General features: G+C 38.6%; 1 protein-coding gene across 2 annotated transcripts in view; it reads left to right on the top strand.

Moving 5' to 3' along the window:
- Positions 1 to 1,627: 1,627 nt before the first annotated feature.
- The window catches only part of ZNF484 (zinc finger protein 484), a 35,739-nt gene continuing 10,739 nt past the window's right edge, over positions 1,628 to 26,627 (top strand). Inside the window, exons 1-4 of one of the 2 annotated variants that reach the window (XM_072723489.1) lie at positions 1,628 to 1,858; positions 7,915 to 7,959; positions 20,531 to 20,657; positions 20,945 to 21,037. In XM_072723489.1, coding sequence (XP_072579590.1) covers positions 7,945 to 7,959; positions 20,531 to 20,657; positions 20,945 to 21,037 — 235 coding nt within the window. In that variant the 5' untranslated portion in view covers positions 1,628 to 1,858; positions 7,915 to 7,944. Of the gene's footprint in view, positions 1,900 to 7,914; positions 7,960 to 20,530; positions 20,658 to 20,944; positions 21,038 to 26,627 lie in introns of both variants that reach the window. The other variant, XM_025984393.2, reaches the window with a different exon arrangement.

Genomic DNA, 26,627 nt, shown 5'->3' with positions numbered 1-26,627 from the left:
TCCATTATCTCACATCATTACATTTTTTTATTGAAATATAATGGACATATAACTAGTTTCAAGTGCATAACATTATTTGCTATAGCATATATTGCAAAGTAATCACCATTATAAGTCTAACATATCACCACAGAGTTACAATTTTTTTTTTTACAATTGAGAACTTCTAAGTTCTATTCTCCTAGTAACTTTCAAATATGCACTACTGTATTATTAACTATAGTCACCATGCTGTGCATTAAAGCTCCAGGTTTATTTATATTTTTTTTAATTATTTTTTTTTTTTATGATAGTCATACAGAGAGAGAGAGAGAGGCAGAGACACAGGCAGAGGGAGAAGCAGGCTCCATGCACCGGGAGCCTGACGTGGGATTCGATCCCGGGTCTCCAGGATCGCGCCCTGGGCCAAAGGCAGGCGCCAAACCGCTGCGCCACCCAGGGATCCCCTCCAGGTTTATTTATAAATGGAAGTAGGCACCTTTTGAGAATCTTCAGCACCCTCCTCTCCCAACCTTTGTCAACCACCAATCTATTCTCTGTATCTATGATTTCAGGTTCGTTTTTGTTTTTTTATTTCTTAGATTCCAAATAAAAGTGAGAACATACACTATTTGTCTTTCTCTGATTTAAATAAGTCCCATCCATATTGTTGCAAATGGCATTTCCTTTTGTTGTGGCGAAATATTCCACTGCGTATATGTACCTCATTTCTTCATCCATTTGTGTGTTGATGAACACTTAGGTTGTTTATTTTTGGCTGTTGTGAATAATGCTGAAATGAAAACAGGAGGGCACGTACCTCTTCCACACACTCATTTCAACTTTTTTTTTTTCATTTGTTTTTTTTTTGAAGTTCGATTTCCCAACATGTAGTATAACACCCAGAGCTCATCCCCCATCAAGGGCCCTCCTCAGTGCGGGTCACCCAGTCACCCCCCCACCCCCGCCCACCTTGTTTTCTACTGTTTTTCAATTTCATTGTTTCTACTTTTTTGTTTGTTTGTTTCTACTTTTTATTATTTCCTTCCTTCTTACTACAGGTTTATTGCTCTTCCTTTTTTAGTTTATTGAGGTGGGAGTGTAGGCAGTTGATTCAAGAATTTTGTTCCTATGTAATGTAAACCTTTGCAATTTTCCCTGGTACAGAATTTCCTCTCACCACTGCCTTAGCTACAACCTACACATTTTGAGATACTGCGTTTTTATTTTCATTCATTTCAGTGTATTCTAAGATTCTCGAGACTTCTTCTTTTGGTCTATGGGTTACTTAGAACTGTGTTAATTTACAAGCGTTAACTTCCCGTTGTCTTTTAGTTCCCAATTTCTACTGATGCCACTGTGTCCAGAGAACAGAGCCTGTACGATTTCAGTTCTTAAATTTTGTAAGATTTGTTTTATGACCCAAGTTAAAATAAATCGCGGTAAACGCTCCAAAGGTGCTTGAATAGAATGCATACCCTACTGTTTTGGGGTGTTCTGTAATTGCTGATTGGCTCAAATGGTGCTGCGCGCAGAGGCGCACGCAGAAAGGCTTTGAGCAGCTCTGAGGAGGAGGCTCCGGTTTTCTGGCTTACTGCCAGAGCGGGGCCGCCGCTAGCCGCCTGACGGCTCTGAGCGACGCAGTCTCACGTCACTTCAACATGGCCGCCCGCAGGCCTGGCTGACGATTGCTGCCATGTTGGGCTGAGTCAGCCATTTGGAGGGGGCCGATTTTAGCAGAGAGCCATGTTGAGTGGGGAGACCTCCCGCCAAGCAGCAGCGGCGGAGCATGCGCACACCCAGGCGGCGCCTGAAGGAGTCCCGCAGGGACTGAGAGAGAGCGAGAAAGGAAGTCGGCCAGGTTTAGTCACTGCCTGAGGTAAATGGCCACGGTCCTAAGAGAGCGTGGGTGAGGGGCAGGTGAGTACAGCGGTGGGAACGTCGGGAGCTGAGCGGAGAAACGTGTCTGAAGTCTGTGATTAGCATCGGGTCAGTGATGAGGGCGGGCAGTGGATGAAATAATGGAGCCCATGGGGTCTCCGTCAGCGGGGGCGAATCGGGGCCCTCGGGGTCTCCGTCGGTTGGTCGGCGGGGGCAGGCCCGGGTCCCCGGGGTCTCCGTCGGTCGGTCGGCGGGGGCAGGCCCGGGTCCCCGGGGTCTCCGTCGGTCGGTCGGCGGGGGCGGGGCGGGGTTTGTAGGGTCAGTGGGAGGTGATAACTGTGGAGACTGAATAGTGAGGAATCTGAGGGATGAGTGATGTTAGACATTAATTGATATCCTCTGTTTTTTAGGCTTTTTGGTTTAGGAATATTTATGATTTATTTGTGCTATATTTTGCTAGAGATTTAAAAATTATTGCCATGAAGTTGCATAAATTTTCATTTACCTCATTTTGATCTGTTACCCAGATTAGTAGCTACTTTGCTACTCATAATATGTTTTTCTTTCTTTTTTTATTATTAGACGTCTCAAATTTTATTTTATGGACCATTTAAAAGTACATTTAAAGTATGGACCAGTTTAAAGGACCATGGTTGTCTTTATAATCTCTGCTTTTTTTTCTTCTTAAAGATTTATCTGTTTAGAGAGAGAGCAGGTGTCCACAAGAGGGGTAGGAGGGGCAGAGGGAGAGGGAGAGGGAGAGAATTTCAGGCGGGCTACTCTAAGGAGCCCCAGGGGAGGCCCCATCCCAGGACCCTGAGATCATGACCCTGGCAGAAATCAGGAGCCGCACACCCAAATGACTGAGCTACCTATGTGCCCCATCTCTACTGTTTTTTTTTTTTTTTTTAATTTTTTAAAATTTATTTTATGATAGTCACAGAGAGAGAGAGAGAGGCAGAGACACAGGCAGAGGGAGAAGCAGGCTCCATGCACCGGGAGCCTGACGTGGGATTCGATCCCGGGTCTCCAGGATCGCGCCCTGGGCCAAAGGCGGGCGCCAAACCGCTGCGCCACCCAGGGATCCCTCTACTGTTTTTATATTAATTTAGTCTCTCCCTTTTTAAAAGATACTTTCTCTTATTTTTTCACTTTTTGATGTAAATTGTCATTCTTCCCCTTGTTTTTTCAGTTTTATGCTGCATACTTATAGGAGTATAAAATTTCCTTTATATCTTAATTTATGAAGTGTATAGTTTTATTTATTTATTTATTTATTTTTTGAAGATTTATTTTAGAGAGAATGTAAGAAGGGGGGGGGGGGCAGACTTCCCTCTCCCACAACCCTGAGATGATGACCTGAGCCAAAATCAAGAGTGGGAGGCTTAACTGGTGCCTCTTCTTTTCTTCCCTTTTTTTTTTTTTTTCTTTTCCTTTCTTTTCTTTCTTTATGAGAGACACAGAAAGAGAGATGGCAGAGGGAGAAGCAGGCTCCATGCAGGAAGCCTGATGTGGGTGGACTTGATCCCGGTACTCCAGGATCTCGCCCTGAGCAAGACAGGGCAGACACTCAACCCGGGAGCCACCAGGCGTCCCTTCTTTTTCTTTTTTAAAGTAATCTTTGCACCCAACATGGGGCTTGAAGTCACCCAAGATCATGCTCTTCAGACTGAGCCTGTCAGCACCCCTATGAGGTGTCTAATTTAAATTTGATGTTTTTTGATCCTGAGTTATTTAGGAGACTTTCTTCATTTCCAAAGTAAACAGATCTTAATGATCTGTTTTATTTTCAAGTTGACTGTGTTGTAGCAAAATGTGGCCTGTAAAGTATCAATATTTAAAAATGTATCAAGGTTTTCTTTGACTTATACAGTAAACTTTGTTCAATGGATATAAGAGAAAGAGTGTATTTTGTTAGTATGCTGCCGAGTTCTCTATGTATATTAAATAGTCTACTTATAGTTTTAAATCTTTTTCCTCTTTTTTAGTTTTTGGTCCACTTGATTTATTGTATTCTGAAAGAAACAACAATCTCTCACTGAAGGTTCACTTTATAGATCTATGGGTGTTTTGTTTTTTGCTAGTTTTATTCGTATGTGTTTTGGGTTCAGGTATGTATTTTGGGTGCAGGCATACGTACATGTAATGGTTAATGTATTTTGTATCATTTTTTTCATTTATCAAATGCTATTATTAAAGAATCCCTCTTTTCAACAAAAAAGCACATTAACTTCAAATTTCACTTTGATACTCATATTGCCGTCCTTTTGTTTTTATCTCACTTTGATAACGTAATCTTGCCCAGGGCTTTATTTTGTATTCATATTTGTCTCATTGTTTATGTTAACTACCTGTAAATAAATAAATACATTTGTTTTTTCCAAATCCAACATATAGTCTCTGTTTGTCAGTAGGATCATTTTCTCTCTTCAGTTTAACGTTGTAATGGTTTACCTGATTTTGTATCTTCCATTTTATTTTATTTTATTATTATTTTTAAAGATTTTATTTATTCATGAGAGACATGCAGAGAGAGAGGCAGAGACACAGGCAGAGGAAGATGCAGGCTCCCTGCGAAGAACCCAATGTGGGAATCTATCCTGGGACTTTGGGACATGCCCTGAGCTGAAGGCAGACGCTCAACCGCTGAGCCACCCATGCATCCCTGTATCTTCCATTTTAATGTTCACTATTTAAGTCATTATTTTCTACATTTCCTTTGCTTTTTCATACTTTCTACTTTCAGAAAATTCATGAAATTTCTGTTGACTGATTTCATCTTACACTCCACATAACATCTGTCTTTTCCTGAGGTAATTAGAAATATTTTCTCCTAGGGTATTATTAATTTTCCATTAATGGCCTCATTGCATCACTGTCATCGTCCTTTTTATAATTATATTTCTTGAAAAATAATTAACATTTTTTTTTTTTAAAGATTTTATTTATTTATTCTTGAGAGATAGAAGGAGAGACAGAGCCAGAGACACAGGCAGAGGGAGGAGCAGGCTCCATGCACCGGGAGCCCGACGTGGGATTCGATCCCGGGTCTCCAGGATCGCGCCCTGGGCCAAAGGCAGGCGCCAAACCGCTGCGCCACCCAGGGATCCCCATTTTTTCTTTTTTAAGTGTTATTTGAGAGAGTAGAAGTGGGGGGAGGGGGCTGAGGGAGGAGCAGACTCTCAGCAGAGAGCCCTCCCCATCGGGCTTCATCCCAGAAGGACCCCCCCCCCCCCCACTGCAGTGCTTTTATCATACCGGATCAGGACCTGAGCTGAAGGCATACACTTAACTGACTGAGCCACCCATGTGCCCCAAACAGTATTTTTCTATTTGGGATTTCTTATCTGATTCATTTTATATATATTTGTAATACTTTATATTTTCCTCAGATAGAGATAGTCTGCAAGTGCTTTTTGTTTTTTGTTTGTTTGTTTGTTTTTATTTATTTTTATTTTTTTTTTTTTTTAAATTTATGATAGTCACAGAGAGAGAGAGAGGCAGAGACACAGGCGGAGGGAGAAGCAGGCTCCATGCACCGGGAGCCCGATGTGGGATTCGATCCCGGGTCTCCAGGATCGCGCCCTGGGCCAAAGGCAGGCGCCAAACCGCTGCGCCACCCAGGGATCCCTGCAAGTGCTTTTTGAAAAGCACTTTGTTTCTTTCTCTGGCCCTAACAGAGAAATGATCTTTTAGATGATATTTCCGATACTTAATTTTCATTACTGCGGGTGAAGAATCTTGATTTTTGGAAAATTTTCTCTGTAGATGACCTGTTATTTCACATGCACATTAGATTTATGTGTTTTCAATTTTTTTAATTTGTCTTTAAAATTCAAGAATAATAAAATAAAATTCAAGAATAGGGGGCAGCCTGGGTGGCCAGCGGTTTAGTGCTGCCTTCAGCCCAGGGCATGATCCTGGAGACCTGGAATCGAGTCCCACCGTCGGGCCCCCTGCATGGAGCCTGCTTCAACTGCCTGTGTCTCTGCCTTTCTCTCTCTGTGTCTCTCGTGAATAAATAAATAAAATCTTTATTTAAAAAAGTAATAATAAAATTCAAGAATATCCCCAGATTTGTAGATTCATTGGGTTCCTTATATGTTTGTGTGTGTGTGTACGTTTGTGAGGAAGGCTAATGGTATAGGCCTAGTGGTGTGTGAGTGATGGTAAGTGTGCTTGAGTGCTTTCCTGGTCCTGTTGTAGGTGCAGGTATGTCTGGGATTGGGACTCTTAGGATGGTTGATGGAGATGCATGGTGGGTAGTGATAAAAGTGTGGAGGCCAGTAATGGGAGCCCATGCTCCCATTGTGATATAATATGGGATCACAGTTATCCCATATTGTGATATAATAAGAAATAGATATTTTAATCTTCGTCTGTGGTTCCCAGCACAGAGCTCCTAAAACCTTTGTAATTTCCTAAATAGTAAGAGCTATAGGAGCACCTTTTGTTCCTGGCTCCTGGAATAACTCCAGAGAAATGAATGTGAATGAATGTTTTCATTATTCATAATAAATTCCTTTGAACCACACCTGAATTTATGTTAATGAAGTAATTTTTGGAAAGCCCTCAGATAACCACTAGATGGCGGCTGGTTGTGAAAGGAACTAACCATGTGATTAGAGGGTTGGAACTTGAAACCCATCCCCTGGATGGAGGTTGAGTCCATCACCAATGGCCAGTTATTTAATTAATCATCTGTATGAATAAAGCTTCCATAAAGCCCCAAGAACGTAGAATTTGGAGAGTTTCTGGGTTGAGCACATGGGAGAGAGGGGCACCCTTTCCCATATACCTTGCCCTATGTGTTTCTTCCATCTGGTTATTCCTGAGGTATGTTCTTTTAGGGGTGCCTGGCTGGCTCAGTCAGTTAAGCATCTGGCTCTTGATCTCAGCTCAGACCTTGATATCACGCCCTATCATTTGACTCCATGTGGGTTGTGGAGCCTACTAAAAAAACCAGTATCTAGGGGTCCTGAGTTTGAGCCCCACATTGGGCATAGACATTTTTTTATTCATGAGAGACATAGGCGCAGAGTGTCTCAGCCACCCAGGTGTCCCAAAACAAAGATTTTTAAATAAAAAAGTAAAAATATTGGAAAATAAGTGACTCAGATCAGCTTTTAAGGTTTGTTATTAACTAGAACCAAATCCACTTACCACATTGTAGCCAAGAAAAAGTTTCAGTTGAAGGTACCCTTTTAAGAACTGTAAGCAAGGGACTTCTGGGTCGCTCAGTAGTTGAGTGTCTGCCTTTGACTCAGGGCGTGATCCTGGGGTCCTGGGATCCAGTCCCTCATCGGGCTCCCCACAGGGAGTCTGCTTCTTCCTTTGCCTGTGCCTCTTTCTCTATCTCTCATGAATAAATAAATAAAATCTTAAAAAAAAAAAAAAAAGAACTGTAAGCAAAGGAGAAAAGTGAAAAAGCTGTAGGCTCCTCTTTGGTCTTTCCTGTGAATGTTCTCACTAGTTGGGATGGGCTATTCACAGAAGCTCAGAGCAAACTCATTATAGTCTTTAAAAAGTTACTTTGTTTTTTACTAGCAAATAAGAAGAATATAACAATTACCTGTAATTTTACCATCACCCAAATAATATATCCGTAAATATGGTAGTATATTTCCTTCCAGTTAATTTTCTTTTTTGTGCGTGAATATGTTCATATACCTGTATATGCATGTATGTGTGCATGTGTATGTACACACATTCAGTGAAAATGGAAACATACTGTTCCGTACATCTTTTTACTTGTCAGTTTAGCATGTTTTTCTACTGTAATTTAATTTTATATAACTTTATGTTCTCAGGATAGCCTATAAATTAAGCAGTCTACAATTATTGGATATTAAGATTTTCTGGCTTTTATATTTTGTTATTAGCCATGCTGTGGTAAGACATCTGCAATTAAATTTTTGTGCAATACAGGATGATTTTTTTATGATACAGTTCTAGAAGTAAGTTTTTGGGTCAGATACATGGATGCTAAGTGATGTATGTGTCCATGTGTGACACACTTCCTTTACTCATCTGTCCCTCTATCTCTTTTCTCAGATCTCTGCCTCTTTCCCAGAAGAGCCAGAAATGACTAAGTCCCTGGTGAGTTCTTATTTCTTCATATATTTATTTGTTGCTTTATTTTCTAGTGGATTTTAGGAACCATTTAATAATCTGCATAGTAAGACACAGAAGCATAAATAAATAAAAACTAAGATCAGGGAAGAAAAATGAAGTGACTATTAACTCCAGGTCAAGCTTGGAGTATAGAAACATGTGACTTGTGTGGTTTTATGCAGCTGTGAACTTTGAACTGTAAGATTATCTCTGATCTTCCTGAAAGACCTAGCAATAATGGAAATGAGATGCTGGTTCATATTGTTGATAAGTAATTTATTTCATCTGTAGTAAAGATATCCTGGTTCTTGATATTTCAGAAAATTTTTGACAGCTCTTCAGGTGGATGGAGACAGAACTGTGTCTTCAGCAACAGCTCTGTTAGTAGAAGTGTACTGACAGGTTTTCTGTTCTTAGAAAGCAGTGCTTCTCACACTTCATATGACTTCAGATTCTTATTTAATAGGATTGGCATTCTCACAGGATGTCATTGTTCCTTGTCCAAGGACTACCTTCTAAAGCAGAGTTTTGAGGCTTTATGATGAATGCGTGTTGAATTTTGTTAGGTGGTTTTTCTGCATCAATTGATATGGTCATGGGATTTTGTTTCTTTGGTTCTTTAGCCTATTGCTGTGATGGATTACATTGATTGATTACATTTTCACATCTTGAGCCAGCCTTGCAACCTTTGAATAAATCCTATTTGCTCATGGCATATACTTCTTTTTGTGTATTTGTATGTGCTAGTACTTTGTTAAGTATTTTTATTTCATATTTATGAGGGATACTGATCTAATTTTATTACTACTGTGTATGGATGAAAGTTCCAACTCCCCACCTGGCCTTTTCCCACACCAACCTCTGGAGTGTGAGAGGAGCATCTCTGTCTTTAGCTAGGCAAGAGTGGGAATCTAGGCTACTCACTGGTTCTTTGCTAATGGGTGTGGGATTAGGCCCAAAGTTTCTTTTTTTAATTTGTTGTGTCTGGCTGGAGTATGTTATGCATAAAAGTTTTTTGCATTTCTAGGTTGCCCCTTTGCTGGTCTTTTAGCCAGAGAGTTTATTTTTCTTTGAGCTCTCTGTGTTCTCTTGTTGGTGGCTGGTTATAGGCTTTCCTAGCATCTGTAAGGCTGTATGAAGCAGTTTCAGGAACTCATGTTGTGTAGTTCCTTGGTTCCTGATGTCCTTAGCCAGTTCACCGTGTTTTCTTCAGCTTACAGAGTCTTCTTATATTTGGTTTATGGATGATGTCTGTGGTTTTTAGATGTACTTAGTGGGTTGAGAAGGGACAAGTACATCTATTCTCATCTTTCCAGGAATGGAAGTCAGTCACTGATTCTTTTTTTTTAAAGAAGTACTTATTTTATATTAAGCATACTCTTATACATTTTTTTCAATTATATTTACCTCTTTGTTCCTTGGATTTTAACTTTTAAAAGTAGGTATTTCATTTTGAATATCATGAGATTAGACTTGTATTTGCTTAGCTCTCAAATTCTAGCTCTGTGAACTCAATTGAACTGTGTATTTTAGTACTGACTTTCATATGTTTATATTGGTACTTCTTGGCTTTCAGGTTTAGGCAGTATCTACTGACTGGAAAATAAGAATTTAACTACCTTTGAGACACTTAGTCCCTCAACATTCACATGCACATTTCTTATGTACCCTTATGATAGGATGCCATAGTATTAGGTAAGTCAATAGGCTGTATTTATTATGAAGAGTATTTTAATTATATTCACAGGTGAGCCATTTACTTTACCTTTTGTGCACTACTTTTTGTTTTGCCTGTAATCAGTAATTGTTCGGTTTGATCGTTTGTTTCATTTTCTACATATGTGTACCTTGTGATTATAAAATGATTAATTCCATAAATCTTCCCAGGTATAGAAAAATCTTTTCAATATGTTAAAATATATTAGATAATAACATTAATGGTAATCACAAGCCTTACTATACTGCTTGCTGTTTACCAGGCACTATAAGCACTCTCTCTATTAACTAATTTAATTACAACTCCTATGAGATATCTATAATCATTATCCTCACTTTACAGAGGAGGAAACATCCACAGAAAGGGTAAGTAACTTGCCCAAGATTGCACCACTAGTAAGTGTTGAAGTCAGGTGGAAGCCAAGGAATTTGGCTTTAGAATATAGGCTCTTCATTTCATCTCTAAAGAAACTTCACTCATAGTCTTTGACCTGCTCAGAGTTTGATACTCAGCTACTGACTTGGGGCTTCCCTTTGGCATAGTCCTAGGAATTCCTCTCATGTCGCTTAAGTGTTGGATTTCTTGTTTTAGGCTCCTTCTTGATTTATTCTTTCATTTTTAGAGCCTGTCGTACAGTAGCTCTCTATAAAGTGTGTGGAGGAAGTCAATTTTTTGAGACCTTGCCTATCTGGAAATGTCTTTATTTTACACTCAGTAACTTTATAGTTGGGTTGGGTGTAAATTCTAGATTGTAAATCACTTTTACTCATGATTTTGAAGCCATTGTTTTTACTTTTACCATCTCATTTTCTCTTATTAGATGTGGTAATAAGAATAATTGCCCCCAAAGATGTCCACTGGAAAGTGTGGATATGTTGCCTCACATGGCAGAAGGACTCTGCAGATGTGGCTAAATTAAGGAAATTTTTTTTTTTTCATAGGAGACCGAGAAGTAGAGACATAGGCAGAGGGAGAAGTGGGCTCCTCGCTGGAAGCCCAATGTGGGACTCAATCCCAGGACCCGGGATCACGCCCTGAGCCGAAGGCAGATGCTCAACCGCTGAGCCACCCAGGCATCCCTAAATTAAGGATTTTTAATTAGGGAGATTACACTGGGTTTTCTGGGTGGGCCCTGTGTAATCACATGGGTCCTTGTAAGTGAGAGAGGGAGGCAGGAGGCAGGGAGAGATTGGAAGATGACACTTGGAAGATAGATGACGCTTTGAAGATAGAGGACGAGGCCATGAGCCCCTAGAAGTTGTGTAAGTCAGGGAAACGAATTCCCCCTTTAAGTGTCCAGGAGGAATGAGCACTGCAAACATCTTTACTTTGTTTTGTTTTGTTTTATTTTATTTTATTTTATTTTATTTTATTTTATTTTATTTTATATTTTATTTTATTTTAATTTAATTTACTTTTATTTTATTTTATTTTATTTTATTTTATTTTATTTTATTATTTTATTTTGATAGTCACACAGAGAGAGAGAGAGAAAGAAAGAGACATAGGCAGAGGGAGAAGCAGGCTCCATGCACTGGGAGCCCGACGTGGGATTCGATCCCGGGTCTCCAGGATCACGCCCTGGGCCAAAGGCAGGTGCCAAACCGCTGTGCCACCCAGGGATCCCAACATCTTGATTTTAGTCCAGTAAGATCCATATTGAACTTCTGGCCTTCAAAACCATGAGATAATAAATTCGTGTTGTTTTAAATTTGTGGTATATTGCTGCAGCAGTAGGAAACCATTACAGATTTTGGTCCCTGGTAGTGGGTTGCTACTGTAATAAATACCTAAAAATGTGGAAGTAGATTACGAAGTAGATTTGGAATTCAGTAGTGGGCAGAAACTGTAAGAATTTTGAAGAACAGGATAGCAAGAGCCTAGGCTTCCTTAAATGGACTGGTAGTAGAAATATGTTAACCACTCCGCTAGAGGACTCAGAAAGAGGTGAGGAGCACAGTAGGAGAAACCTGTGATTTAGAGAATACCTAAAGTGTTATAAACAAATTCTTGATAGAACTGAGTATTCCAGGTGCTGCTGGTGATGACTGCAAGGAACTGAGGAGCATGTCACTGGAAACATGTCACAACTCTGTTGTGCAGTGGCAGAAAGCCTAGATGTGTTTGTCCTGGAGTTATGTGGAAAACATTTATAGTAGCGAATGTGGATTTTTCTCTGAGGAGATTTCCAAGCAAAAGGTTAAAGATGTAGCCAAGTTTCTACTTCCTGATTATAGTGATAGGTGACTGTTAAGATGGATTGAGAAGACAGCTGTTAAACAAAAAAGGAACCAGACTTGATGACTTGGGCAATTTTCAGGCTATCAAGATTCCAAAAGGTGCCAGAATTAGTTTCACTGTCAAGAAAGCTGTTGAGAGGAAACCAAGGATGTGGATAAATGTTTTATGTATTTTTCTAGGTTTTGGGTAAATAGCAGGAAAAATAGCACGTACTCCTTTTATTTATTTATTTCTAAGAACGAGAAGTCTCAATCTTTGCTTTTATTTTATTTTATTTTATTTTATTTATTTTATTTTTTAAACATTTTATTTATTTATTCATGAGAGACACACAGAGAGAGAGACAGAGACCAGACAGAGGGAGAAGCAGGCTCCATGCAGGTAGCCCAATGCAGGACTCGATCCTGGACTCCAGGATGATACCCTGGGCCAAAGGTAGGTGCTCAACCGTGGAGCCACCCAAGCATGTGTTATTTTATTTTTTTATTGACACACAATATTACATTGGTTTCAGCTGTATAACACAGTGATTTGACAAGGCTATACATTGTGGTATGCTTACCACAAATGTAGCTACCATCTGTCACCATATAACGCTGTCATGATACTATTGGCTCTATTCCCTATGCTGTACCTTTTATCCTCATGACTTACTCATTCCGTAACTGGAAGTCTGTACCTCCCACCCCCCTTCACCCATTCTACCCCTACCCTCTGTCAACCATTAGTTTGTTCTCCGTATTTATGGGTTTATTTCTGCTTTGTTTTTTTTTTGTTTTTTTTTGTTTTTTTTAAATTTTTAATTTTTATTTATTTATGATAGTCACACAGAGAGAGAGAGAGGCAGAGACACAGGCAGAGGGAGAAGCAGGCTCCATGCACCGGGAGCCCGACGTGGGATTCGATCCGGGGTCTCCAGGATCGCGCCCTGGGCCAAAGGCAGGCGCCAAACCGCTGCGCCACCCAGGGATCCCTGTTTTGTTTTTTAGATTCCAAATGGTATTTGTTTTTCTCTGACTTGTTTCACTTAGTATAATACCCTCTAGGTCCATCCATGTTGTCACAAATGGCAAGATCTTATTCTTTTTGGTGTCTGAGAGATATTCCATTATATATTATATTATATATATATGTATATACATATATATATATATATATAAAATTTTTTATAAGTTTTTTAAAGACTTTTTTCATTTATTTATTTTTTAAAGATTTTATTTATTTATTCATGAGAGACACACAGAGAGAGAGGCAGAGACACAGGCAGAGGGAGAAGCAGGCTCCATGCAGGGAGCCCGATGTGGGACTCAATCCCAGGACTCTAGGATCACACCCTGAGTCCAAGGTAGGTGCTAAACCGCTGAGCCACCCATGTATCCCCATGTTCATTTATTTTTTATATAGAGAGAGAATATGTGTGAGCCTGGGGAGGGGCAGAAAGAGAGGGAGAAGGAGATTCCCAAGCAGACTCCCTGCTGACCAGGGAGCCCAACACAGGGCTCAGTCATGACACTGAGGTCATGACCCAAGCTGAAACCAAAAGTTCGAAAGCTCAACTTACTCAGCCACCCAGGTGCCCCACTACACCTTTACTCATTCATTTATTGATATGGACACTGGGATTGCTTCTCTAACTTGACTGTTGTAAATAATGCTGCAGTAAACATAGGGGTACATGTATCTTTCTGAATTAGTGTTTTTGTTTTCTTTGGGTAAATACTCAGTGGGTGACTGGATTATATGGTATTCCTGTTTTTATTCTTTTGAGGAACCTCCATACTGTTTTCTTTTTCTTTTCTTTAAAGATTCTGTTTGTTTATTCATGAGAGGCACAGAGAGATAGAGAGGCAGAGACACAGGCAGAGGGAGAAGCAGGCTCCATGCAGGGAGCCCGACGTGGGACTTGATCCTGGGTCTCCAGGATCATGCCCTGGGCTGAGGGGAGTGCTAAACCCCCGAGCCACCTGGGCTGCCCCCATACTGTTTCCTGGAGTGGCTCCATCAGTTTGCATTCTCACCAACAGTGCACATCCTCATCAACACTTGTTATTTCTTCTTTTTGATACTAGCCATTCTGACAGGTATGAGATGATAAGTCATTATAGTTTTGGTTTTTATTTCCCTGATGATTAGTTATGTTGACCTTTTTTTGTGTGTGTGCTGTTGACTATGTATATCTTTTTTGGAAAAATGTCTATTCCGGTCCTCTATTTTTTTTTTATTTTTTTTTATTTATCTATGATAGTCACACAGAGAGAGAGAGAGAGGCAGAGACACAGGCAGAGGGAGAAGCAGGCTCCATGCACCGGGAGCCCGATGTGGGATTCGATCCCAGGTCTCCAGGATCGCGCCCTGGGCCAAAGGCAGGCGCCAAACCGCTGCGCCACCCAGGGATCCCCGGTCCTCTATTTTTAATCATTATTTGGGTTTTTTTGGTGTTGAGTTGTCTAAGTTCTTTATATATTTTGGATATTAACCCTTATTGGATATACCGTTTGCAAATATCTTCTCTCATTCACTAGGTTACCTTTTCATTTTGTTGATCTTTCCTTCTTTGTAGAACTTTTTTATTTTGTCGTAGTCCTAATAGTTTATTTTTGCTTTTGTTTCCTTTGCCTAAGGAGACATATCTAAAGTGTTGGTAAAGCCATTGTCTAAAGGATTATTGCCTATGTTCTGTTCTAGGAGTTTTATGGTTTAAGGTCTCACATTCAGGTCTTTAATACATTTTGAATTTGTTTTTGTGTATGGTGTAAGAGTATGGTCCAGTTTCCTTCTTTTGCATGTAGCTGTCCTGTTTTTCCAACACTGTTTATTGAAGAGACTGGCTTTTCCCTTTTGTATATTCTTGCCCCTTTTGTTATAGATTAATTAACCATATAATCATGGGTTTATTTCTGGGTTCTCTCTCTGTTTCATTGACCTATGTGCCTATTTTTGTGCTACTATTAAACTGTTTTGATTACTACAGATTTGTAGTATCTCTTAAAATATTGGATTGTAATACCTCCCACCTTTGTTCTTTGATTGCTTTTACTATTCAGGATATTTTGTGGTTCCATAAAAATTTTGGTCTTATTGTAGATCTGTGAAAAATACTTTTGACATTTTAATAGAAATTACATTGAATCTACTGATTGCGGGATCCCTGGGTGGCGCAGTGGTTTGGCGCCTGCCTTTGGCCCAGGGCGGGATCCTGGAGACCCGGGATCAAATCCCACGTCGGGTTCCCGGTGCATGGAGCCTGCTTCTCTCTCTGCCTGTGTCTCTGCCTTGTCTCTGCCTCTCTATCTCTCTCTCTGTATGACTATCATAAATAAATAATAAAAAAAATTTAAAAAGTATTTAAAAAAAAAAAGAATCTACTGATTGCTTTGGGTAATATGGAATTTGAACAATATTCTTCCAATCCATGAGCGTGGTATGTTTTTCTATTTGTTTGTGTTGTCTTCAGTTTCTTTCTTTCATCAACGTTCTATAGTTTTCAGGGTACAGGTCTTTCACTTCTTCTGTTAAGTTTATTCCTATTCCTAGACATTTTATTCATTTTTTTTAGACATTTTATTCTTTTTGATGCAATTGTAAGTAAGTAATTTCTTAATCTTTCTTTTTTTTTTTTTTTTTAAAGATTTTATTTATTCATGAGAGACACGGAGAGAGAGAGAGGCAGAGACACAGGCAGAGGGAGAAGCAGGCTCCATGTAGGGAGCTCGACGCAGGTTTCGAACCCGGGTCTCCAGGATCAGGCCCTGGGCTGAAAGTGGCGCTAAACCGCTGAGCCACCGGGGCTGCCCATTAATTTTTCTTTCTGATAGTTGTTAGTATATAGAAACATAACCAATATCTGTACTTTTTGCATATTAATTTTGTATCTGCTTTACTGAATTTATTTCTAATATTTTTTTTTTTTGGTGGAGTCTTTAGGGTTTTCTATGTATAGTACCATGTCATCTGCAAATAGTGACAGTTTTATTTCTTCCTTATCGTTTGGATGCCTTTTCTTTTTTCTTTCTAATTCCTATGTCCTGGACTTCCAGTACTATGTTGAATAGAAGTGGTGAAAGTGAATAGCCTTGTCTTGCCCCTGAAATCTAAAACAGTAAAATTTCAATTACTAGTAATGAAATTGAACTGATAATGAAAAAACTCCCAAGAGACAAAAATCTGGGACCAGATGGCTTTACATGTGAATTCTAGCAAACATTTAAAAGAGTTAATACCTACTCTTCTCCAACTATACCAAAAAACAGAAGAGGAAGGAAAGCTTCCAAACACATCCTAAAAGGACAGCATTACCTTGCTACTAAAACCAAAGACACTACAAAAAGGAAAACTTTAGGCCAATAACTTTGATGAACATAGATGCAGAAATCCTCAGCAAAATATTACCAAACTGCATTCAACAATACACGCAAGGGCTCATTCACCATGATTAAGTGGGATTTATTCAGTCTTTGCTTTACCTTGAATGTTTAGTCCATTTATGTTTAATGTAATGGCTGATATACTTGCATTTATATATACTTATTATTAGTTTTGCATTTGAACCATTAATTTAATATTATTTCCCCATTCCTTTCTTGATCTTCTTTTAATTTATTCAAAATTCTACTTTTTCCTTAGTTAACTTGCTCATTATATATTTTCTTTTATTTGTTAGCATAGATATAATATTCATCTTTAAATCATTATTTTTTTTAAGATGTATTTATTCATGAAAGACACAGAAAGAGAGGCAGAGACATAGGCAGAGGGAGAGGCAGACTCGCTGCCCAATATGGGACTCAATCTCTGTGTCTCAGGATCACAACCTGAGCCAAAGGCAGAGATGCTCAACCATTGAGCCACCCAGGCATCCCTCTTTAACACATTATTATTTCTACTCCTTTCTCAATAATTCTAGGATTCTAAATCACCTTAATTTCATTTACTGTCTCACTTTTGCATTAGTATTTTCATGCATTTAAATTCTACTATGTTTTAAAAATTGCTAGATATTACTGTTACTGTTTTTTGCAGTTTTATAAAGTTGGATTTGAGGAGCTTCTTGAATCTTTGGGTTGATGTTGTTCACTGATACTCTCAAATACTGCTTTTGCTTCACACTCTCCCCCCTAGTCTTTTCCGACTACAATATATTATTCCTTTTCACTGTGTCATATATGTGACACATGTCACATGATTTTGTGTTTATTTTCATTAAAAAAAATCTCTGTGATTCAGTTTGGATATCTTCCATTTTCTTGTCTTCTATTTTATTAATTCTGTATTCTGCTGTTATACCTATCTCAGTTCTTGATTTAATGTATTAAATGTTTTAACTTGAATTTTCATTTGATTCTGTTTTTTTTTTTTTTTAAGATTTTATTTATTCATGAGAGAGAGAGAGATGGGGGTGGGCAGATACATAGGCAGAGGGAGAAGCAGGCTTCATGCAGGGAGCCTAATGTGGGACTTGATCCTGGGACCCTGGGATCACGCTCCGAGCTGAAAACAATATGCTCAACTGCTAAGCCACCCAGGCGTCCCTTGATTCTATATTATAAATCCTAATTCTCTGATGAAATTCTCCATCTTTTTATCTATCTCCAGTTGCCTGTTGGACCATTTTTATTGAATATTTTACCTGATTTTGGGCATTTGAACCTATCTTTGGTATGCCTAGGAGAGAGAGAGAGAGAGTGTGTGTGTGTGTGTGTGTGTGTGAGAGAGAGAGAGAGAGAGAGAGAGAGAAACAGTGTATGAAGCATTGTAAAGGATCTGGATGATGGTAATTTTTCTCAACAGAGGATTCATCTTTTTCTTGGCACCTTTATCCAGTCAGGCACAGTGTTGGATCAAGGCTGAGTTGAAGCCTTAACCTCTGGTTCATCTTGACCATCCAGGATTTTCTGCTGAGAGCCCAGTTTGTCCTTTGTGCACCCTCCTGGCAGATGCCCAACTGTGTTTTCTTTCCAGACTACTGAAATTTTGCTTTGCTTTTTCAGACGCTATCTGGTTTTTAGTCTTTTGCCCATGTAGCCCTAGAATTTGGCAGATGTCTCAAGGGGAAAACTGGTGTTTGTTTGAGTCCTGTTTTCTCTATCATCCAGCTACAGCCTTCTACTGGTTCAAAGGTGGATTCTTATCTTTGCTAACACCTAGAATTGATAAATACTTCCAGTATAAAAGTGGCTACATACATCAGCTTAAATTTTCAATGTTCTCTCCAGAGTCTTAGCTCCTAATAGCTTTCTTGTACTTTAAAACAGATGATTTCAGTATTTCATCTGGCATTTATAGTTATGCTTGGAAGAAACACCGGACTCCCAAAAGCTCTTGTGTCCCATCTGGAGATGGCAGTGCCTCAAAGAGCCCTTTTTATATACCATACAGTTCGTCCATTTAAAGTATATGTTCATTGGTTTTTAGTATATTCACAGAGTTGTGTAACCAACATCAGTTTTAGAATATTTCCGCTAACCTCCCCTTCCTCCTATCCCTAGACAGTTACTAATATTTCTATAATAATAAGTACTCCTGTTCTAAACATTTTATATTAATGGAATCATAGAATATCTGGCTTTTTGTGACTTTTACTTCAAGATTCGTCCACATTATAGCATATATCAGTACTTCATTCCTTTTTATGGCTGAATGACATTCTGTTGTATGGATATAGCACATTTCTTTTTAGCCATAATTAGTTCACAGACATTGGGTTGTTCTATTTTTGAATATTATGGATAATGCTATTATGAACATTCATGTGCAAGCTTTATGTGGACAAATGTTTTCATTTCTATAGGGTATATGCCTAGAAGTGGATCTCTTGGGTCATATTATAACTCTGTATTTAACTTTTTGGGGAATTGCCACTGTTGTGCAAAGTGGCGTTCCATTTTACATTTTTACCATCGCCACATGAAGATTCCAGTTTTTCTACTTCCTCGCTGATGTTTATTATTATGTATTTTTTATTGAAGCCATCCTAGGGGGTATTTTTCCCTGATGATAAACAATATTGAGCATCTTTTTTTTTTTTTTTTTTTTTTTTGAGCATCTTTTTTATTATAGTCACCTCAGTGAATTTGAGCATCTTTTTTATTATAGTCACTTCAATGAATTTGGATTTCTGTATCCCTTATGACTAAAGATATTGAGGATATTTCCATGTGCATTTTGGCCATTTGCATATCTTTGAAGAAATATATATTCAGATCCTTTACCCATTTTAATTGGATTATTTATTTTTTATTGAGTTATAAGAGTTCTTTATGTTCTTTATATAGTCTAGATACAAAGTCCCTTTTTGGACATATAATTTATAAAACTCATATCCCAGTTTTTGGGTTGTCCTTTCACTCTTTTCATGATAGTCTTTTTAAGCACAAAGGTTTTAATTTTTTTAAAGGTTTTAATTTTAATGAAGTCCAGTTTATTTATTTATTTTTTCTTTGCTTGTGCTTTTGATTTTTATGTCTAAGGAGTTATTGTCAAATCCAGTGTCAAAAAGATTTACTCTTTTATTTAATTGTAAATTTGGCTAAAGATAAGAACATTTAGGCCTTTGGTCCACTTTGAGCTAATTTTTTTTTTTTTAAGATTTTACTTATTTATATGAGAGCCAAAGTCAAAAATAGTGACAGAGCACAAGCCGGGAGGAGAGGGAGCAACAGGTTCCCCACTGAGCAGAAAGCAAGACATGACCTGAGCCGAAGGCAGATACTTAACTGACTGAGCCACCCAGATGGCTGAGCCCTGAGCTAATTTTTTTATGATATGAAGTAGTGGTCCAACTTCATCCTTTTACCTGTGGATATCCACTTGTCCCAGCACTATTTGTTTAAAAACTTTTTTTTTTTTATTTTAAATTGTTCTGACACCCTTGTTGAACATCAGTTGACTATGAATATGAGGGTTTACATGTGGATTCTCAGTTACATTCCATTGACGTATATGTTTCTCTTTATGCTAGTACCACACTGTTTTGGGGGAAAAAAAACCTTTTTTAAAATCTTTTTTATTTTATTTTATTTATTTATTTTTTAAAAGATTTTTTATTTATTTATTCGTAGAGACAGACAGAGAGAGAGAGAGAGAGAGAGAGAGGCAGAGACACAGGCAGAGGGAGAAGCAGGCACCATACAGAGAGCCTGACGTGGGACTCAATCCCGGGTCTCCAGGATCACGCCCTGGGCTGCAGGCGGCTCTAAACCGCTGCGCCACCAGGGCTGCCCTAAAATCTTTTTTAAAGAAAGAATGGACTTATTCAAAATTGAATGGCAGAATATATTTTATTGTTCACACAAAGTGTTAATGACATGGCCTAGAAAATGCACAAATCATAGATTTACATTTATGAATTTTCACAGCTTATTTCTTTGAAACCAGCACACCAGTGAAAACAAGACCAAAACTACCCAGAATATCATCAGTACCACAGAAAGAATGGCATATTTTTGATGTTTTTTTTTTTCCTTCAAAATAATAATATGTGTTTTAGTGAGGACCTTATTTGTTGTAATATGTTAAAAATCATTAAAAGTAAGTTCCTAAATATCTTATTTCCATTCTTCAATCCTCATCCTTCACATTGAATAGGAATGTGTTTTTCAGGGATCAGTGTCATTCAAGGATGTAACAGTAGACTTCAGCAGGGAGGAATGGCAACAATTGGACCTTGCTCAGAAAAGCCTATACAGGGATGTAATGCTGGAAAACTATTTCAACTTGATCTCAGTGGGTAAGCACAACTCCACTATATAAGGAATAAGGCTGGGCTGTTTGAGTATATTTTCATTCTCAGTGGAATTTTTTAATTCTTTGGGATTTCTGAGGTATGTGGGAGTTCTAAAGACTGCAGAATATGTGAAATGTGTAATAGTTTTGTCATTTTGTTCTATGTTATTAATTATCCCTTTGGGGTATTACGAAATATACCTTTGTTCTTCATGAACTTTTCTGAAAAGTAAATGAATGTCTAACTGAATGGCCTCTGAAACCAAGTCTTCTACCATTTCCTGTTAATAGGGTGTCAAGTTCCCAAACCAGAAGTCATTTTCAACTTGGAGCAAGAGGTGCTACGTATGCTGGCTGGTGACATCTGCAGTCACAGTCATCATGGTGAGTAGGAAAAAACCAGGAGCGGGGGAAGCAGTGTGAGTGAACCTCCACTGGAATGGCAGAGGCTGTCAGCTGTGAAGCACTGTTGATGTGCTGCTTTGGTAACTAGTTGGTCTACTCCCCTGGACATCTGAAGGCCCTCCCCACACAAGGCCTCTTCCTGGATTAGTGTCTTTATCTTTGTAGGAGGGAATGTGCTATAATTACTGGTACTTTGGATCTAGGATCCTGCTTTATGCTTTTTCTCCCTTTCTCTAGCATTTTTATTCTTTTTACTTTCATCACATCAAGGTCTTCAATCCTTTTCTTACACATTCAGAAACTCATTGTTTCACCATTTTAAAAAATTACTGTGGGACATATTCTTGTAAGTTGTTTTTCATTTTCATTCTTTCCCTGAGTGTTTCAGAATTGCCATTTAGAGATAGCCTTCCTTTATTATCTCCCGTGCCTCTCCTCTGTCAACTTTGAGGGTACCATTAGTACATGTAGGGGGCAGCTTTTTGCTAAATAGGACACTAGTAGTTATGTGTTCTGACATTTTCTTTTTTTTTTTTTTTTAAACATTTTTTTTTAATCTTTATTTATTTATGATAGTGACAGAGAGAGAGAGAGAGGCAGAGACACAGGCAGAGGGAGAAGCAGGCTCCATGCACCGGGAGCCCGACGTGGGATTTGATCCCGGGTCTCCAGGATCGCGCCCTGGGCCAAAGGCAGGCGCCAAACCGCTGCGCCACCCAGGGATCCCTGACATTTTCTTTTTATTTGGCTAGTGTAATACAATACTGAGTTGATCTTTCTAACTGATTTACTTTGACATTTTACAAAAAGTTGTACTTTGTTAACAGGAAATTGATTGTATTCCTTAGTTTTTATTTAATTTTATCATAATGTATTTACCCCCCATTTTGTTTTTTTGTTTTTCCCTTTTAACTCTCACTCCTCATGTTTGTTGTTATCCTTAGAGGTAACTGCTCTCATGTAGTTGATATGCTTGCTATTTATCCTTGAATTTGTAGGGTATTTGTAAAATTTAAATTGTTGATACTTTTTAATTTGTAGAAATGGTACTATGCTGTATGTCCTACTCAGTTTATTTTTTTCCTCTTAGCACCAAATTGATTCATGTTGCAAAGTGTTTTTTAGAAAAATTCATTGCTCCTAACTGATGCATATCCTTCCATACTTTGGATATATATCACATTTTACTTGCCCAGCTTCCCACTATTACAATTAGTATTGTAATAAATTTCTTCATGAACTATTCTTTGGGGATGAGAATTTCTTTGGAAAGAGTAATAGGATTGCCTATAATTGGGTTATAATATTTTATTTGATGGAGTATGACCACATTATTTTCTAGATTAGATATGTCCTTCTACAGTACAATACAAGAATATCAGTTTTTCTGTATCCCTGCCTCTATTTCTAATAATTTCTAATGATTTGGCCAATCCAATGGATTATAATTTCTAAATTACTACTTTGTGTTTCTCTAGTAAAATATTTTGAAAATCTCATCATGTATCTAGTAATAGATTCTGACTTCATTACTCTTTCCAGTTTTATTGAGAAATAACTGATAAATATCACTGTATAAATTTAAGGCATACTACAGGATTTGATTTGCATATATTATGAAATGATTACCACCATAGCCTCAGATAAATCCATCTTCTCATACAGATACGATTAAAAAAAAGAAAAAAGGGGGAAATTGTTTATTCTTTTGATGAGAATTAAGGATCTACTCTTAACAGCTTTTCTGTATGCTGTACAGCAGTGTTAGCTCTAGTCACTGTGCTGTGCATCATATCCCTAGCACTAATAGCTGGAGGCTTGTACCTTTGACCACCTCCCTCTACTTTCTCTCTGAGGCCCTCTGCCTCTGGTAACCACAAGTCTGATCTCCTTTTTTATGAATTTGAGTTTTTTTATTATTATTTATTTTTATTTATTTATTTTTTTAAGGTTTTATTTATTTATTCATGAGAGACACAGAAAGAGGCAGAGACACAGGGAGAGGGAGAAGCAGGCTCCACGCAGGGAGCCTGATATGGGACTTAATCCCAGGTCTCCAGGATTATGCCCTGGGCCAAAGGTGGTGCCAAACCGCTGAGCCACCGGGGCTGCCCAATTTGTTTTTTTTTTTTTTTTAGATTACAAATGTAAGTGAGACCAAGTAGTATTTATCTTTTGCTGACTTAATCTCACTTAGCATAATGTTTTCAGGATCCATCCACGTTGTTGCAAATGGTAGGATTTCCTTATTTTTTTATGGCTGAATAATATTCCATTGTATATATACATTACTACTTTATCTATTCATTTGTTCATTGATGGACACTTAAGTTGTTTCCATGTCTTGACTATTACAAATATATCTACAGTGAATGTGGGGTTGCAAATATCTTTTCAAATTAGCATTTTTTTTTCCTTTGGATATATTCCCAGAAGTGGAATTGCTAGATCATATAGTAGTTCTATTTTTAATTATTGATGATCCTCTATACGTAGTGGCTACTCCAGTTTATAATCCCACCAATGGTACATAAGGATTCCCTTTTCTACATATCCATGCCAGCATTTGTTATCTTTTGTCTTTTTTTTTTAATTTATATATCTTTTGTCTTTTTGAAGATGGAAATTTCTAACAGGCATGAGGTGGTATCTCATTGTAGTTTTTTTTTTTTTTTAATATTTTATTTATTCATGAGAGACACAGAGAGGCAGAGACACAGGCAGAGGTAGAAGCAGGCTCTGTGCAGGGAGCCTAATGTGGGACTTGATCCTGGGAGTCTGGGATCACGCCCTGAGCCAAAGGCAGACCCTCAACCACTAAGCCACCTAGGCGCCCCTCTCATTTTTTTTTTTTTTTTAGATTTTTAAAATTTATTTATTCATGAGAGACACAGAAAGAGGCAGAGACATAGGCAGAGGGAGAAGCAGGGTTCCTGCAAGGAGCCTGGTGTGGGACTCCATCCCAGATCCCTGGATCACACTCTGAGCCCAAGGCAGACGCTCAACCACTGAGCCACTCAGGCACCCCACCTTTCATAGTAGTTTGTTTGTTTGTTTGTTTATTTATTTATTTATTTATTTATTTATTTATTTATTTATACAGAGAGAGAGGCAGAGACACAGGCAGAGGGGGAAGCAGGCATCACACAGAGAGCCTGATGTGGGATTCGATCCAGGGTTTCCAGGATCATGCCCTGGGCTGCAGGTGGCGCTAAACCGTTGCGCCACCAGAGCTGTCCTCTCATAGTAGTATTTTTTTTAAATATTTATTTTTTATGATAGAGAGAGAGAGAGAGAGAGGCAGAGACACAGGAGGAGGGAGAAGCAGGCTCTATGCTGGGAGCCCGACATGGGACTCGATCCCGGGACTCCAGGATCGCACCCTGGGCCAAAGGCAGGCGCCAAACCGCTGAGCCACCGAGGGATCCCCTCTCGTAGTTTTTTTTTTTTTTTTTTTTAATTTTTTTTTTCCCTCTCGTAGTTTTAATTCACATTCCCCTAATGGTGATTGAGCATCTTTTCATGTACCAGTCAGCCTTTTTACACATCTTCTTTGGAGAAATATCCACTCAGGTCTTTCACCCATTTATTTTCTGATTTAGATTATATTTATATTTTTTCAGTTTTTATTTAAATTCCAGTAGTTAACCTACAGTGTCATATTACTTTCAGGCGTACAATATATTCAACATTTATTTAGCACCCAGTGCTCACCACAAGAGCACTCCTTAATCCCCATCACCTATTTCTTCTTTTCTTTCTTTTCTTTTCTTTTCTTTTCTTTTCTTTTCTTTTCTTTTCTTTTCTTTTCTTTTCTTCTTTTCTTTCTTTTCCTTTCTTTTCTTTCTTTTCTTTTCTTTTCTTTTCTTTTCTTTCTTTCTCTCTTTTTTCTTTTCTTTTCTTTTCTTTTCTTTTCTTTTCTTTCTTTCTTTCTTTCTTTCTTTCTTTCTAGATTTTATTTTTTTCTTTATTTGAGAGAGAGAGTGCAAGAGAGAGTGAGCACTAGTGGAGGGAAGTGAAAGGGCAGAGGGAGAGGGAGAAGCAGGCTCCCTGCTGAGCAGAGAGCCCAACTCAGGGCTTGATCCCAGGACTCCCATATCATAACTTGAGCCAAAAGCAGATGGCTAAACAATTGAGCCACCTAGGTGCCTCCCCTATTCTGTATTTCTCCATCCCCTCACCTATTTCCCCCCTTGTAACTGTCACTGTGTTCTCTCTATATATTTTTTTCTTTTTAAGATTTTATTTATTTGAGAGTCTGCATGAGAGTGCATGAGCAGTGGAGTTGGCGGGGGCGGGGCGGGGGGCGGATGGCAGAGAGAGATAGAGAAGCAGACTCCCTGCTGAACAGGGAGCCTGATGTGGGACTCCATCCCAGGACCCTGAGACCACTACCCGAGCCCAAGGCAGATGCTTAACTGACTGGTGCCAAGGGTATTCTCCCAGGTTGGGGGCATAAGTATTACATGATCTTGTGATGGATAGACCCCTTAATTATGATATGGTATTCTTCTTCTTCATCTCTTGTTATTGTCTTTGGTTTGTATTTTATTTTACGTTTTTAGTGGGCAGAAGGTGAGAGGAATCCCAAGCAGGCTCAATGCCCAGCACATGAGCCAAATGAAGGGCTCAGTCTTACAACCCTGAGATCATGACTTGAGCTGAAATCAGGAGTTGGACACTTAACTGATTGAGCCACCTGGGTGCCCCTAGTCTTTGGTTTAAAATCTAGTTTGTCTGCTTTAAGTACTGCTACTCTGGCTTTCTTTGGACATCTATTCACATGGTAAATGGTTCTCCATCCCCTCACTCTCAATCTGCAGGTGTCTTTAGGTCTAAAATGAGTCTCTCATAGGCAACATATAGATGGGTCTTGTTTTTTATCCATAGGACACCCTGTATCTTTTGATTGGAGAGTTTAGTCCATTTACATTCAGAGTGATTATTGATAGATATGTATTTAGTGGCATTTTATTATTTGTTTTGTTGTTATTTCTGGAGATTTTCTATGTTCCTTCCTAGTCTTTGTCACTTTTGGTCTCTTCTTTCCACTGAGAGTCTTTTTTTTTTTTTTTTTTTTTAAGATTTTTATTTATCTATTCATGAGAGATGCAGAGGCAGAGACAGAGGCAGAGGGAGAAGTCAGGCTCCATTCAGGGAGCCCAATGCGGGACTCAATCCCAGGACTCCAGGATTACACCCTGAGCTGAAGGCAGACGCTTAATGAGCCACCCAGGTGTCCTGAGAGTCTCTTTTAATATTTCTTGCACGACTGGTTTAGTGGTTATGAACTCCTTCAGTTTTTGTCTAGGAACCTCTTTATTCCTCTTTCTATTTTCAACAGTAGCCTTGCTGGATAGAGAATTCTTGTCCTTTGCCCATATTTTAATTGGGTTATTTGATTTTTTGCTCTTGAGGTGAGTTTTTAAGATATATTTTGGATATTAACCTCTTATCAGGTATATGGTTTGTAAATATCTTCTCCCATTTCATGTATTTTCATTTTGTTGTCTATTTCTTTTACTGTTGCAGAAGCTTTTTAGCTTTAGTTCTACTTGTTGATTTTTTT

This window comes from Vulpes vulpes, chromosome 1 (assembly GCF_048418805.1).
Source record: "Vulpes vulpes isolate BD-2025 chromosome 1, VulVul3, whole genome shotgun sequence".
NCBI classification, from domain to species: domain Eukaryota; kingdom Metazoa; phylum Chordata; class Mammalia; order Carnivora; family Canidae; genus Vulpes; species Vulpes vulpes.
The sequence above is the reverse complement of the archived record's forward strand: the minus strand, read 5'-3'. Positions and strand labels throughout refer to the sequence as shown.